General features: G+C 38.7%; 1 protein-coding gene across 6 annotated transcripts in view; it reads right to left on the bottom strand.

Annotated features, from left to right (window-relative positions):
• The window catches only part of CNTNAP4 (contactin associated protein family member 4), a gene marked incomplete at both ends in the record, with an annotated part of 238429 nt that overhangs the window by 42414 nt on the left and 179857 nt on the right, over nt 1–16158 (bottom strand). For all 6 annotated transcript variants that reach the window (XM_084257952.1, XM_084257953.1, XM_084257957.1 and 3 more), the window contains 3 exons: nt 6281–6408; nt 11036–11192; nt 14998–15195. In XM_084257952.1, coding sequence (XP_084114078.1) covers nt 6281–6408; nt 11036–11192; nt 14998–15195 — 483 coding nt within the window. The remainder of the gene's footprint in view (nt 1–6280; nt 6409–11035; nt 11193–14997; nt 15196–16158) is intronic.

Genomic DNA, 16158 nt, shown 5'->3' with positions numbered 1-16158 from the left:
CCACCAGGGGAAGTATGTTCTACTGGCATGTGGTGGGCAGAGGCCAGGGATCCTGCTAGATGCCTTACAGTTTACAGGACAGTCCCCAGCCATATCCAGGAGGGACCTGGGACAGATGTCGAGAGTTGCGGAGGTTGGGAAAACCTGTACCAGCAGTACCTAGCCATTCTGGAATAATACTTGCTAATATTAATCACTGTTTCTGAGTTGTCTGTCTTGGTAATTATTATGCTTTTTGACATTTTTGTGTTTTTAACATTTACAATGAGTCTGTATCAAGTAAGCCATTAATATTTAATATTTAAAACAATGACTAAAGCTATGTATGTGCATAAAATTGTCCATGTGCTTATTTGAAAGCAATTTCACTGCCACAAACCCAAGAATATGGCTGAGAAATGACTCAGCTAGAAGTAGGTGCCCTTGGAAATATGTAATTTTTTAAATCTGATAAATCTTGCAATATAATCTAAGCTCCTTTCATTAAAAGTGCATATTTGCATATCCCTTAATTGCTTACACAATCAAAAACTTAATCCTGTCTCTAACACAGAATTCCCAAGTTATAGGTTTCTTGGCTGTATATGATGGATCATTCTAATTCTTTCATAAATTGCCATTTATTGATTATCTTTCATGTAACGGGTAATGTACTAGGTGCCAGGAACACAACAATAAATGAGCAGTGGACCCTGTTCTTGAGCGACTCAAAAATAATTAAAACCCAGTATGAGAAATATATCTTTGTAATATGTTCAATATTCCTTTGACAGTGTAAGATGGAGTCCACTGGGGACCTGTAGAAGGCTTCTTGGAGGAAGGGGTGGGATCTGAGTGAAAGGTTTCAGTGAAAGGAATGGGGAGATTTTGCAGAGGAAGGAAAGTAAAGAGGCAGTGGCTCCAGCCAGATATTATTGTGGACAACACATTTTCTTTGTGTTGCAGGAGCTGCTGAAATGGCGGGGCAGGGGTGATCCTGTAGATAGCTTCCTGATGGAAGTCGAAAAAACATCTCACCCTGAATGTCAATACTGGATGGACTTGTGTTTTTCCTCCTTGGCACCTGGGCTGAGTTCTGAAGACATTGCGACTGGCCAGCATGCTCTCCCTGATACTTTTAATGCATCCTGCACAATCACTGTCTGGAAGACTTTTGATGGCATTTCAAAAATGAAGCAGCTCTCAGGAGAGTGGGTAGAAAGGAGAATCCATGAGTGAGCCCTCCTACTCCTGACTTCTCTGTTAAGTGGGAAGCCCAGAGGTTTGTCCTTGATCCCCTTGGACTCTTGTATTTTAAGTTAATTGAGATGAGAAACATAAATAACAGGGTTCGAGGACTGTGCTGGAGAATTTATATGTTACTAAAAATTTTACTGTTTCATAAGTTTACTTTTTTTTTTTTAAGATTTATTTATTTATTTATACAAGAACCGGGGTATAGGCCAGATGCATCGTGGGAGGGTGAGAGGATTCACCAGAGACAGAGTGGGGAACAGAACAGGCAGGCTGATGAAATACACTGCTGAGGGGAGCAGAGCAGCGGGCGAGACAGGAGAGGTCTGCTGTGCCATGTGGGACCCTCGCCGGCCGTTGGGGATGGAACAGGCACTGCAGAGGCTGTGGGCAGCTCCACAGCGTGGCACTCAACCACCTGCGCCACCAGGGGAGGCCCTACTTCTTTTTTTTAAAATGACTTGACTTAAAAATGAAGCAACCATCATTCTTGGTGGGGGAAAAAAAGCACCACTCTGGTAAGAGATGGTGACAGATGTGTGGGGAGAGGAGGCGTACAAAAAAAAAAAAATTCTGGTTTCCATTTGCGTTTGTTGTAAATCTAAAACTGCTCCAAAAAAATTCAGTCATAAAAATTCAGTAACTATCACTATTTGTACTATCATGTAATTGTTTGTTTTTTTAATATAATGCATGGAAGAATAATTTACATGAAATAAAAGTGAGGCATTTTAGTGGATAACTCTAGGAATTTTGACAAATGCATTAAGCCACACAGCCACCCCCAGACTCAAGATCTACACCTTAGGATCCTGTTCCCCTTAGCAAAATTCCTATTGCTTTGAAGCTGTTTGCAACAGAGATCCTTCTTCTGTTCCTATGCTTTTGCCTTTGCCAAAATATCTTAGAAATTGAACATCCAGTATGTTGTATATATCATACATGCTGTTGTATGTATCAGGAGTCCATTTCTTTTTACTATTTAGTAGTTTCTACTGTACAGTGTGGATTTGACACTATGAAATGAAATGTTTATCCATTCACTAGTTGATGGGAATTAGGTGGTTTCCAATTTCAATAATATAAATCTTCTAATCCATGAGCATGGTATTTTTATTTAGTTCTTCTTTAATTATTTTCCCTGAATATTTTGTAGTTTTTGTTACAGTTATACCAAAATTTTTCTTATTTTGGTGTTACTTATACACTCTTGATGTTACTATAACAAGGCCCCTAGGGCCTCGCTAGAGCCTAGGAGTTTAGTCTCATTGCTATTACTGCTACAGCCTGAGTTCAATCCCTGGCCAGGGAGCTGACCCACATACAGTGCAGCAGACCTCTCCTCTTTCCCCTGCTGCTCCCCTCAGCAGTGTATTTCAGTAGAACTGCCTGTTTGCTCCCCACTCTATCTCTGGTGAATCCTTGCACCTCTGGCCTACATCCCAGTTCTTCACACAATAAATAAAATCTTTAAAAACAAAAGACACTTTAAAAACTTCAGTTCATAGATCTTCATAATTAACACACAGAAATATAATGTATTTTGATACACTGACCTTGAATGCTGTGACATTGCTAAACTTAACTTTAAAGTAAATTTTGTTTCTGCCTTCCCTATCCCTATTCCTTGAGTCCCTTTTCTTGACTCACACCTGCGGCTAGGACCACCAGTGTGATAGTGAGAGCAGACACCCTCGTCTTGACCCTGATCTCAGGGAGAAAGCATTTGACTCTTCAGTATGACACTAGTTGCCAGATTTTCATAGATGTCTTTAAAACACTGAGCAAGTTCTTTTAGTTTGCTTCGTTTTTATGACAGGAATTGAATTCTGTCATTTACATTTCACATATCCTTTCAAAGAGGATATTTCCATATTTACAGTTAAGTTGACTCACTAAGGACAGCAATATTTACTAAGTTTTATGTCTGCAGCACAGCTCTAAAGGCGGCTTTATCACACCTATCTTTTAGATATTGGATAAATCACTATAAAAATTCATGTCTATGATTTCTGACATCAAACAATAATTGCAGCAATAATATGAAATTTCAGACCCACCTACACTGACAAAAGAAAGACAAAGAACTTGGAAAAACAGCACCTATTAATCAGGGGTAAGACTGCGTGTGTACAAGTAGGTCTCATTCTCATTTTGCTTTATTCTTCCTACTTCCTCAAGGCCGAGCAGCATGACTAGATACAAAATTTCGAAATTTCAGACATGAATTTTTTTTTTGATTCTCATCTTTCCAAATTTCTATTCAAAGAGAATCTAGAAGTCCCTCATCTCCATAAAGGGCACTGGCATCCTGAGTGAATGAATGATCATTCTCTCACCCTTCCAGCCTCAACACTCCCGTTAAATCAGACCGAAGGCACCTGTCAGGGCCTCTTCATTAAGTCCCATGCCAACCACTGCCTGGCTCAAGGCCTGATCACTTGTCCTTGTCTGATGTCAAAGGTCACTCTGCTGGTCGTCAGGTTTGTCATTGGTCTTCAGGCTTTCCCTGGAAGGCTTCCAACTCTCCCGAGAATTCAGGAATTGCTCAGCCTTGAAGAATTCAGTGTGTGTGCAAGTAGGTCTCATTCTCATTTTGGTTCATTCAGGATCCCATTCACACACCTGTCCTTTTCTTCTAAGACCCACGGTGCATGATCCTACAACTGGACACCCCATGTCTGCCCAGTCTAGCTCATGTGGAAAGACAAAAATAATTCAGGACATTTCACCTTAAGGGACAGTCACTATTCTGTAGCCAGAGCTCTTCTGATTGAGAAAATAAAAAGTTTCTCATTCAGAGAAACAATTCTCAGGACCTTAAGAGAGGGTGAGCCTCAGCCTCCAAACAGATGCAGGAGACAAGAAGGCCATGGCAAACTCTCAACTACTCCTTCATTAATAAGTTAGAGATTAATTAACAGGCCTCTAACTATTTGAAACTAGTTGTGAATTCTTGTTGCTAATGTTGTTGTCCTCCCACTGCATCCCCATGGCCACAACAGTTCAGTACACTTGCTTCTCAGCTTCAGCCCATCTGACATTTTGGACCAGAGAAGTCTTCACTGTGGAAGGCTATCTTGTATTTGTAGGATGTTGAACAGCATGCCTGGCCTCTCCCCCTAGACTCCAGCAGCATTCAACCAACTACCCCCTCACCCCTAGCCAGGACATCCCCTGCCAACAGTGACAACCAAAAATGGCTCCAGGGATTCCCAAATGTCCACTGCAGGGCACATCAGCTGGGATGGAGAATCCCTGCTTCAAATGAAGGGGTGCTGTGTGTATCAGTTCCTGATAGAAAGTTTGAAAAAAAGAAAATCTATGGATAAGAAGGGGGGGGCGGGGTGAGGAAGCCAGTCGGGGCCCCTAAAGGGTTAAGATCAGAGCCAGCAGTGGAAAGTGCACATAACATTTAGAACAATTTCTCTATAGTCACACAAAATTGCCCGGCTCTCTTGGGTGCACCCCGAGTTTACAGCCTCATCTCTTTGCACATAATTTTCCTCTCCATGAAATATCCCATGTCATCTTCACGTGTCTGTGGATGGTCTCCTAGCAGAATAGGAAGCTGAGATGAAAAAGACTGGGGATGGTAGGAATAATGGCTGACAGTTTTTTACAATCCACATATAAATTTTTATAGGCCAATATCATCTTTGCTTTGTAACTAAGCAATTTCTGCTATGAATCTCCATAAACTCATGGGATTGTCAGATCATCTCTTCCTCTGTTGAGACCCTAGAATAAAATTTTATTTTAGGGTATACTTTAAATGTAAATAAATATTTCTTCTATTTCCATTTTAAGTTCTGGAAATAACTAAAAGTATAAATAATTAATCCATCAATCTGTAATCTGATTTCACAGAGGTTATGAATGCATACATATGCCCATTTCATTCCCTGATGAAATGATTTTTTTTCCTGGGAAAATGTATCTGAATTTTAAAATTTTGGCTTAGAGTGTTAATACACTGGGATCCACAAAACACCTGGTTCCACTGATTTAAACACAATACACACACACATATACACACACAGAGAGAAGAAACTGAGATTACAAATTGAAATGTTAGATTAAACTGACACTGGAGTCCATTGTTCTAATTTCAGCCCAGACCCACCAGCAGGAAACTCACATACATTCCTAACAGTTCTGTTCAGCAAGGAGGCTTCCCCGTAGGGATAATGGCCATGCAGATTTAGGAATGTTGGAATGTGTTTATGAACCCATCAAATAGAGATGCTGAGCTCAAAGAAAGGTTTCTTTCTTTTAGAATCTTAACAAGGTTTGCCACCAAAGCCTTTACCACAGGACCTTGTGCTGTACGGAGGTACTTCATCTACAGACTGACTAAAATAGTTCAGATGGAGCTTTGTGAGTTTTCACAATGAAAGTCTGATTATTACATGATAGAAACATAATTACTCCATGTGTGTGTGTTTGTATGTGTGTGTCCTTTCTTTTTTTCCTATAGGGGATGGAATTAAGACAAGTTCCACCAGCAACTGGCACTCTAACTCACTTCATATGGTGGCTAACCGTTGTCCCCCACTTTTTCATATGGAGCATCCTATTCCATTCCCCAAAAAAAGCTTCATGGGGAATCTGGGGTGATCAGTTATAGCAATTTCAAAGATTTCTGTTGTAATTGACCCTGTGGGAGAGTCTCTCCAGCCAGGGTGCTGTCCTGTAGAAAAATTCTCATGGACTATTTAATTTTCAACAATTTTTTGCAGGTATAATGAACATACCCTAAAAGTCACTCATTGAAAATACACAATTCTAAAAATTTTTAAACTATTTAAAAAAACCCAAATCCCATCAACCCCAAACTTGTGCCCATTCATGGTTAGCCCCATGGTTAGCCCCATTCCTGCCCCTGGTCCCAGACAATCTGTTTACTGCTCTGTGTGTCTGCACATCTGGAGATTTTGTATAATGCAATCATATCATGTACCATCTTCTATGACTTGTTAGAGACAGGATTCTTAAATGACAACACTTTCCTCAGATATGGTCACAACATGTTGCTATCACTTACTGTCTCCCTGGCAAAGCAGGGGCCCCAGTTTATAAGCTGCTTCGGAATGTGGCCGGCCCGTGTCCGTGATCACTATCTTCGTAACCGGCAGATGGTCTTTATATGAAAGGAATCCAGTATCATTGGTCCTGAAAAAACAGCAACAATAACAAAATTCCTAAAATTACTCTGATTAACATATTTCAAAAATAAACAATAGTCCTTATTGCATTTCCAAGCCAAGATGTTCTGAGCTAAATTTGCACACACAAAAGAGTAAGTATCAAATTGCTCATCTGAGTATATAAAAATATGGCAACATTTTAATGTCTCTTGCAGACAGAACAGAGCTGGTAATTTTGTTTCTATTTTTTAGTTTTGTAGAGGAAAAACGTCACTTTATTTTCCCCCAAAGGTTTACTTTTGTTGGTGACTTTCAAATTCAGTTGGCCATTTTCTACTTCTTAAATGAAATGGTTTCACCCATTAATAGTATGATGACTGATAATGTGTTTTTAGAGCTATCATTTTGATAGTTGTTTCTTTTTTTTTTTCCTCCCTTCGACTTTCTCATAATTCTGTTTTCCCTTTCCTACCTCCTCTTGGCTTACTCCATATTCTTTTGTATTCAGTTTTATTTTTTTATTCACTTATTAGCTACCTGTCTACATATTGTATTTGAATGTTTGCTTCATGGATTATAAAACAAATCCTTAATTAATCAGAGTATACTTAGATTTTACACTGTATTACTTAATGTGTCAGAGGCTTATCACAGGATAATTCTTTAACATCCCTCTACACACACACACACACACACACACACACACACACACCTGTTCTTTGTGGTATAGTTGTAACACATTTTAAATGCAGATGTTACAAGCTTTATAATACCCTCAAACAGAGAAGTTTAATTTTTTTAATCAAAAGAATTTAAACACTGGATTTTATATTTGCTGACATATTTACAATTTCCCATGTTCTTCATTTCATCTTGAAGATCTGAGTTTTCATCTGGTATTACTTCTCTTCAGCCTAAAAAAAAATGTTAGTTTCTGATGGTTCAGTTCTGTTGGAGACAAATTCTTCGAGTACACATTTAATCTGAAAAAGACTTTATTTCAAAAAGACCTTCATTTTTGAAACATATTTGTTCAACGCAATTGGCCATTTGTATCTATGGGTTCTAAAACCACACACTATGTAGTTAGTCAGCTGTGTCTGTACTGAACATGTACAGACTTTATTTGCTGTCACTGTCCCTAAATTATATAGTATAACAGACTATTTATGGAACATTTACACTGTACTAGGTATAATAAGTTACCTAGCAGTGATGTAAAATATACACGAGGATGTGTAGAGCCTATGTGCAGTTTCTCTATGCCATTTTACATAAAGGACTCACACATCTGTGGATTTTGCTATCTTGCAGGGAGTGATCTTAGAACCAATTCCCTGTGGATGCCAAGGGACAACTATATAGAATTCTAGGCTGAACCAATTCTTACTTTCTCTTTGAGCACATTAAATGTGTCATTCCATTGTCTTCTGACGTGTGTTTCTGATGAGAGGATGGCCTTCGTTTTTCCTTTTTTCCTCCATACCCTTTTTCCCTGGTCTAGATTGTGTTCCACCAGCTCTGTGGACAGAGCTTTCAAAATATTTACCTGTTTGCTGGTTTTTAACAGTTTGGGTAATAAACCAAGGCGTATCGTTTTTGTTTTTATTTTTCTGTTCTTACTCTGCTTGAAAATCTCTGAGTTTATGGAATCTGTACATTGAAATTGTATCAATTATCAATTATGACATGATAAATTATCATGAAATGGTTAAAACAACATTTATGATCTGCAGGGTCCATGTGTCAGGAATCTGGGCATAGCACAGGGAGCTCCTCTAGCTCAGGGTCTCTCAAATGCTGCAATGCCTTGGCAAAGACTGAAGTCATCTCACTCTCTGCCTGGGGAGGGAGCACCTTCAAGTTCACTCAGGTTGGATGCAGGGGTGAGGGTCAGTGAATCACTGGCTGTTGCTTGTTGCCTAATCTCAACTCCCTATCACACACACACACCCCGATGATTTCTCATTGACTTTGTCGCATTATATTTATTTAGAAGCAAGTCACAAGGTCCAGTCACCACCCAAGGGTAGGGAATCATAAGGTATATCTGAAGAGGTTGTGAACCTATTCCACTAAGTCATAAACAGTGTTGCAAAGCAGTATTATCTCAATACAAGAAAGAGGAGGAAGAGGAAATCACATAATGGCATGGACACTAGGCAGAGGGGATCCTTGGGAGTCACCTTTGGAGACTTACTATCATAGATAATAAACAAAACTGGAGATTTTTCAGCCTTTATTTCATGAATATTTCTTTGGCTTCATTTTATTTCCTTCTGACACTACCCTTTTTTTCTATTAAATTATTGGCATTTTCCCACAAATTACAAAGGTTTTGTTAATTTTTATTTCCATCTTTTCCCCCTTGTGTTCTTTAGATTGAATAACTTCTATTGATTTGTCCTTCGAGTTACTGAAGATTTCTTCTGCTATCTCCTATGACTTCGACGCCATCCAGTAAATTTTTAATTTCAGAAGTTGGGCTTTCGAAAACTAATGTTTATTTTTTTAATACAGTTCTCATTTTCTGCTTTAATACAATTGAATACCTCTGTTCAACTGCCCTCTTAGTGGAGTTGGTAGCTCATCAATCACTCATTGTGATCATTTTAAATCTTCAGACATGTAAATAACAGTTGCTCTAAAATTTCTGCTGATTAATCAATCATCAGTGTTCAAGGGTCTGTTTTCGACAACTTATATTCTTGACTTTGGATAAAATTTCACTTTTTTTTAGTTTTTGAGAATGTAGTAATTTGCTACAATGTTTGGAGATTATGGGTGAAACAATAGAGAGACTCTGGACTCTGCTAGTCTCTGAAGACATTGTTTTTCCCCTGCAGGCAGTTATATCACAACCTTATCACAGTAACTTGCAGACGTTTGGTTTTATGCTTCATTGGGGTGAACCTGTGTCAGTTTTGCTCTTAGTTTTCAATCTTATTCAGTTCTGGGCTGTAGTCTGCTGTAAAGACATTGACCAACTGTCATTTTTATGAAAGGCTGAGAGGTTTACAAATCCCATCTCAACTAGTGAGACATACTTCTAATTCTACCTCTCCTCTGGCAGTAGCCCCTGAGATCTAGATAGCCTGTTGAGCTTTCCAGCTGTAGCCTTCTGCTTGGTTCCTAGAAATCTCACCTATGCATATGCTGTTCAGGGATCTGCTGAGGATCTGAGAGGACTTGACAGTGTGGGCTCTACCCAGGAGTCTCTCTCTTTTCTGGAATTTCTGCTTCCCATTAAATTTCCAGTCCTTTCTGCAGCCTCCAACTCTGTCTTCTGTCACTTCAAATAAACAAAATCTAGCATTCTCTTTGATTCCTTGTCATTCCATGGCATGTACTCTGCACAGCATCCTCAAGAGAAAAGTCAGATAAACATGTATCTCATCCACTTGAGTTCTCTTCTTTCAAGGATGAAAGGCCCCAACCTTGGCAGTGTCTGTTTACACTTAGTGGTTCTCAATTGACATCAAGTAGGTATTTTTGTAAATAATTTCCTCTTATAAACATTATCTGGAGAAGGTTAGTTCTATGCAAGCTATTTTACCAAAAGGAGAATTTACTGTAAGTTTCAAATCTTGTTTTTAAAATTTATTTTTGATTAATGTTATGGAGACATTGGAGAATCCTTGTGATGAGGTTAGGTTTTTCTTCCTGTTAAGCACTGCTATTGATATTTATTCACATTTTAAAATACAATATTACTTTCTATTATTGTACAATTTGTGTGGGACTTTCTTTGGAAAAGGTAGTGAGAAAAAAATAATGTTTCAAGGGAAGTAGACAATTTCAAAAATATGGAGTTTAAGACAGACAATATTCTAAAAATTGTCTGTATACTAATATGTCACTACATATTTACATACTAAATATGCAAAACTAAAAATATAATCATGATTCCATATATTTAAAAAAATGATTCTTCTATGCAGACATGTTGTTTGGTAGTATTCAAACTGAAACATGAATGAATATTTGAAAAATATTTTCTCTTCATAGACAAAATGAAATACACATTTGAAAAGTCTCAAACATAATGAATATGTTTTCTTGATTTTTCAAAGGCCAATACACACATAAGACTTGTCTTCTATTTAGAGAATACTTGAAGTTTGATTTTCAAATTCCTACAATGTTACAGGTTTTCCTTCAAGATTTGATGCGACATTAATTCTTTGTGCCATGATTTATTCTTTAAAAAAATAAAAAGAAACTACGTGTTATAATAATTGTGGGAAATTATAAGTTTACATGTTTACTAAAGGCAGACTGTTGAAGAAATATGCTGTAGTAATTACTGGTTGAAAATATATTTTGAGAATAACAGAATGCTTAACTACAGTGAATTTTAAAAAGAATGACAATTGACTTAAAATGAATAGAAAACATGACACAAAATTCTCTATTTTATCATATTATAAAAATAAGATGTACATGGCTTAGAGTTCCTTACAAAATCAGAAAAACGTTGATCTTAACATTCAGAAGTCAGATTGACTATAACATACCTCAACAAAACATATCTTTATGTATTTTCTCATTTCATGAACCTGTTCAGTATCAGCCTATCTCTATATATTTTGAGTAATTCATTAAAAAATAAAAAGACCTTATTTCTCATAATAAAATCATATGGAAATCACCATTCATTCCGGTCAGCATCACAGTTGCAGTAGTATTGAGAATCAATGCAGTTCCCCTCTAATCCACAGGTGCATTTCTGAGGATCCGGCAAAGAACCTCCCCAATAAGTCTGTGTTTCATTAGTTCTTCCAACCCACCAGCTCAGAGGAATTCCATCTGAAAAACAAATGTGAGAAATGTGGCTATATCCACTGTCCTCTATCCCAGTACAAGTCCCTCCCTTCCCAAATCATTTACTACATTAACAAGAGAAAGAGAAAAATTGATGTGATCTACTATTAATATTATGAAAATATTATAATCAATGACATTTCCCTAAGAAAGCTTTTTCAAAAAATATTGTGTTATAAATATTTCCTATTTAATTCAGGATTTCCTATTTAATTCAGGCATGATAGTAAAAATGTACTGAGAGCAGTTCACATAGGTAATTTTCTTTAAAAATAATTTTGAAACTTCTTAAGAAGGCATCAAAATAAAAACCACAATAATTAACAGGTCAGAAACCAAACTGAGTTGAGAGCATGAAATGCCCATTAAAACATTATGTAATCTTCTGTAAAGTCAGTGATTTATCTCAATATATTCACTGACTAAAAATACACTAGCTGTTTATTAAATGTTAGGTATGGTATGGCAATCCCTTGTCAAAAGCTAAGATGTATTTGAAAGCATGTATTTTTTCTTCCATTAAATGGCTTGGCTATTTATTTGTAGACTACAGAAATAACACTGAAAGATCTTTATGCCTGAAGCAAATATCACACTCAGAAACAAAGTCTCCGTTAACCAAATCCATTTCTTTCTATGATAAATGTTTAGCTACTAGCTTATTCTCACAGTTAAGACTAACATGAGGCCAAGGAACTAAAACAAAGAAGCGAAAGAACATTTAGGTGGGATTTTTAGAAAAACAGGTGAGGCATGAAAGTAATGTCTTAGGAAGAAAAAGGGAGAGAGGGAAAATTATAGTCATTTGAGAATCAGGGCAAGAGAAGAATGTGACATCCAACTAGTCAGCTTCTCAAATATGCTTGATCTTTTTCTTGTTGACTTTGAAATCTTTTAAATTGTTTCTATCAGCCCCACTGAAAATCTAGGACTTTTGCTAATGTCCCCCTTACTTACAAATGTCCATGCCCATTGGCGCTTACTAGCAGACTGGTCCCTATCAATGCTGACAACCACTTTCCCGGTGTTACTATATATATTGTCCAGTTGTACCAAAGAACAAGGAGTTATCAAAGGCTGTGTTATGCAAAAAGACATTACTATTAAAAATCTTCATTTGTAATTGCATGATGAATCAACAGAAGGTGAAACCTACTTGGAACATTTAGTAGATACACTTTGATAATGGAGCTTAAGACATTGTGTTCATAGATTACAGAGAAAATGAGCCATTATTCCTAAATGTTGAATAATATTTTAACATCTAAATTTCCCTGTCAACTATGCAATGTTTTCAACCTCCCAAATACCTTCATTCAAGACTTTAAAGTGTCCTAAAATTTTCAAACAGTATAAGAAAATCATGAGGAATCTTCAAAATTTAATAGAGAGAAGAATAAAATATCAGTGAGCATGGCAAGACATTCCTCTAAGGCTAAAATCCCAAATGATTTGAATGTTTGCAGTGATCATCTCTCCAAAACGCTGAGGCGCAGAACCACAGCTTGCTGAAAACACATTTTCACACACATTCCCCTTTATTCATTCACAATTACAGCACCATTATTACATCAAACTGCTAGATCTTCAAGATCTGAAACTGTAAATGTTAAGCTGACAACAACTACCAACTTCATGTTCTCCCCAATCTATTTCTTATTGTGACCTCAAAATCCAAATTATTCTTTTTCTTTTCAGTCTCCCCATCTCAGATCTGCGCTACATGAATTCTCAGGCAGGTGCCTGAGAAAAAGTGAATGTTTAACAATGACCACCATTCCCTGTTACACCACCTTCTTTATTAGTGCCTCTTACACCTGGCTGAAAAAGTTGGGGTATCTTACAAAAAGATACCTGTGCATCACTGGCCCTGGAGAGGGGATTACTTATTACTTTGAGTCACCCCTTTAATTTGTGTGGCACTTGCTCACTACCCTGTTGAGGATTTTGTCTTTTGGTTCTTTTAGAGTTTGACTCATTGGTGGCTTTGGTGGCTGTTTTTCCTCTCCTAGTAAAGTAACTCAGCCCATTTATTTCACAGTGGTCATTTACCCTTCAACAGTCGTGGTTCTCAATCTTGTTAGAACACACTTCCATTATTGTTTCTATGTCTTTTTAATTCTAAGATCAATATTCAGCAGCAACAAACAATCAGCTGCATGCTAAGTGGGAATGTCAGGTGCACACTGCTCTGGTAGGTTAAGTGTAACCACGATGGATGCCTGGAGAGCCGGGAGCCAGAAGGGCTCACTTTGTGCTCACTGTATGAGATGCATCATTCGACCACCCCTGTGAGGCTGTATTACTGGCCCCATTTCAGAGAAGAGAAAACAAAGACCAAGAAAGATTCAGGATCCAAAATCGCTATTCAGTCAATGAGAGACCTGACACTTCACTTAGCCCTCTCTCCACCTTTAAGTCCCAAGCTCTTTGCACCACAACTATCTGAAGGTCACTCGCAGATAGGGCTGAGCTTCTGCACTGATAAGACACAGTGAGACCAGCAGGGGCTGGAGGGGTAGATGGCCAAATAAGGATAGTCTGAAAAAGAGGAGGGAGAAGAACAGGAGGGTAAGGGGTGGGAATCAGGCACACAGGAGACAATAGTTGGTTCTATTCAGTGGAGGGAGAGCAAAGAGGAGGCATGCTTCACTAGAAATGAAAGAGTACCAAGGGCTCAACACTTTTCTACACGATCCATACAACCTATGACAGTTATGTATTTATGTAACACAAGTTCTTGTTAGTCTATCTAGAACACCAACTCTCTGAAGTCAACACCGGGGAGTGGACACTGACAATGTGGCTTTATTGTACAGCTGTCTTAGAAACTTCTCGAATTTCTGAAGAAAAAAACATGGCTCCCCATGGCTGCTCCCAGTAGCACACTAGGGAGTAGCATGAGGGCTGCATGGAGAGGAAGGGTCCAGAATGTTCAGGGGAACTGTCCAGAGAGGAGAGTCTGACAGCCAGCAGGCAGAAAGGCACTCAGGCTTGCTAAGCAGACGGTGCCATGATGAAAGCACTGTTCCTTAAGGGTTCACTTTCTCCACACAGATGTACATTTTGGATTATGCTTGGACTCTTAGAAGATGTGGAGAGAAGGCAGGCTGAGAGGTCAGCTGGAAAGGTCCCGCCGTGACTTCATGGAGAAGGTCACGAAGGCCCACGCCAAGGCAGAATTGGAGACAGTCTCATATGATGAGGTGTTCTCAAGGAAGAAAACACAAAACCCAAGGCAGAATTTGCGAGCAGTCTGGTTATTAAAAGTAGGATAAAAGAGAGTATAAAGATGGTTTTCTGATTTTTACTTCAGCTACTGAATAAAGTGTGTTCCCAGCTGCCTGTTCTCATATTCCCCTCTACCCAGAGGCTGTCAACTATCCATGAAAGTGTCACACCAAATATTCGCTTCAGAAAACTAAGTCATATTTTTATTAGCTCTTTTCCATGAGAAAAAGAATCATATGTGTCACTTGCCCTTTAGAAGGGATAAACCCCCTGGAGGATCAGGACAAAGCCCTTTTCTGTACAGTTATCCAACAAGGGCCAGGAAGAGATTCTGAAGGCAATCGAGACTCTGAACAAAGTTCGATGTAAATGGACCTTGTTCTTTTCTTCAGGCAAAAGCATCATGGTGACCTCTGGACTGTGACATGTTTGCTAAATATACAGGGTTTTGCAGGCCCTCATGGCCACATGCCACCAGCGTGGCAGAATAAAAATCCTCCGCAGCTGGTTGAGCAAAACACACCCCACAGTCTGCACAGTGGGGCCTCAGTTTACCTACCTTGCTTACTGACAAGCCGTGACCTCTTGCAGTAGTAGGTAAGCTCCTGCTCACAGCGCTCTGCGTGGTTAATTGTGGCCTGCAGTTGCTCCATGCTGGCCATGTACTCGAAAAACCCAGCATAGGGGTTCTCTGGATTAGTATTTCTGACTCTTGTCAGGGCAGAGCCATTGTGCTGTAGGATGGTCCATGCCGTTTCTTGTATGCAGAAATGGGGGAAGAAAGAGAGGAGACCATCACTAGTCTGCAAAAGTTAAAATAAATAAAGAAAATCAAAATCACCTTTGATCTGAGTCAAATTTTCTAGTCATCAAACCTCTCTGAGAGGTAGAATCAACACAAATGGATGCTTCAACTTTTAAAATTATACTAATGTGATTCTTGCCCCTAAAATTTATACGACTGCCATGCATTTGCAGTGATTTGATTTTACCTCGTATAATTTAGCAAGGCAATATTTATGGTGGAAAACATTAAGAAAACTGACTATTAAATTTTTGTGATATGTTTCATTTCATCACATCTGATCATCTACTTTCTAATGATGCATGATTATTTTCTTTTCCTTCAAGGAAAAAAAATTGATTCCTATTCTAATTGTAAAACAATGTGGACAAATCGTGAACTCAGAGATGTGACAGCTCTGAATGTATAAAATGAGTACCTTAAATTTCTAAAATATGTTAAATGCAAACAATTGTTAGGGGGAAAAGGATGTCCCAAAGCAAATTCCATATAGGCTTTGTGGACTCCACCCCCACCCCAGGTCAAAGCCAAAGACACTGGGAACTCCAAATCCCATCACCACCCAAGGGAAGGTGGCTGGGACCTGAGGGTGGGGTTAAGCAGCCAGGTGGATACAAAAGGCAGACACGTGGGCTTTGGGGTGCCCCCATTTTTGGCTCTCCGCCAGCTCGCAGCGTCCGGCCAGCTCTGAGAGTGACTTTGGGTTTCCAGGTCGTCGGATCGGGTAGGACGCATTAAACACTTTATTTCCCTATTTTCTCCCTGAGTTGTATATTTTCCTTATTTCTTTTTCTCTTGTAAATAAACCTTTTATTAACCCTTTTGCGTGTGTCTGTAGTAGAGTATTCATAAGTCCCTTTAAAGCGCGCGGGTGAGGACCCACAGCCAGGAACCCGTTTAATATCGGGGTTGCTC

Source organism: Talpa europaea, assembly GCF_964194135.1.
Source record: "Talpa europaea genome assembly, chromosome: 16".
NCBI classification, from domain to species: domain Eukaryota; kingdom Metazoa; phylum Chordata; class Mammalia; order Eulipotyphla; family Talpidae; genus Talpa; species Talpa europaea.
The sequence above is the reverse complement of the archived record's forward strand: the minus strand, read 5'-3'. Positions and strand labels throughout refer to the sequence as shown.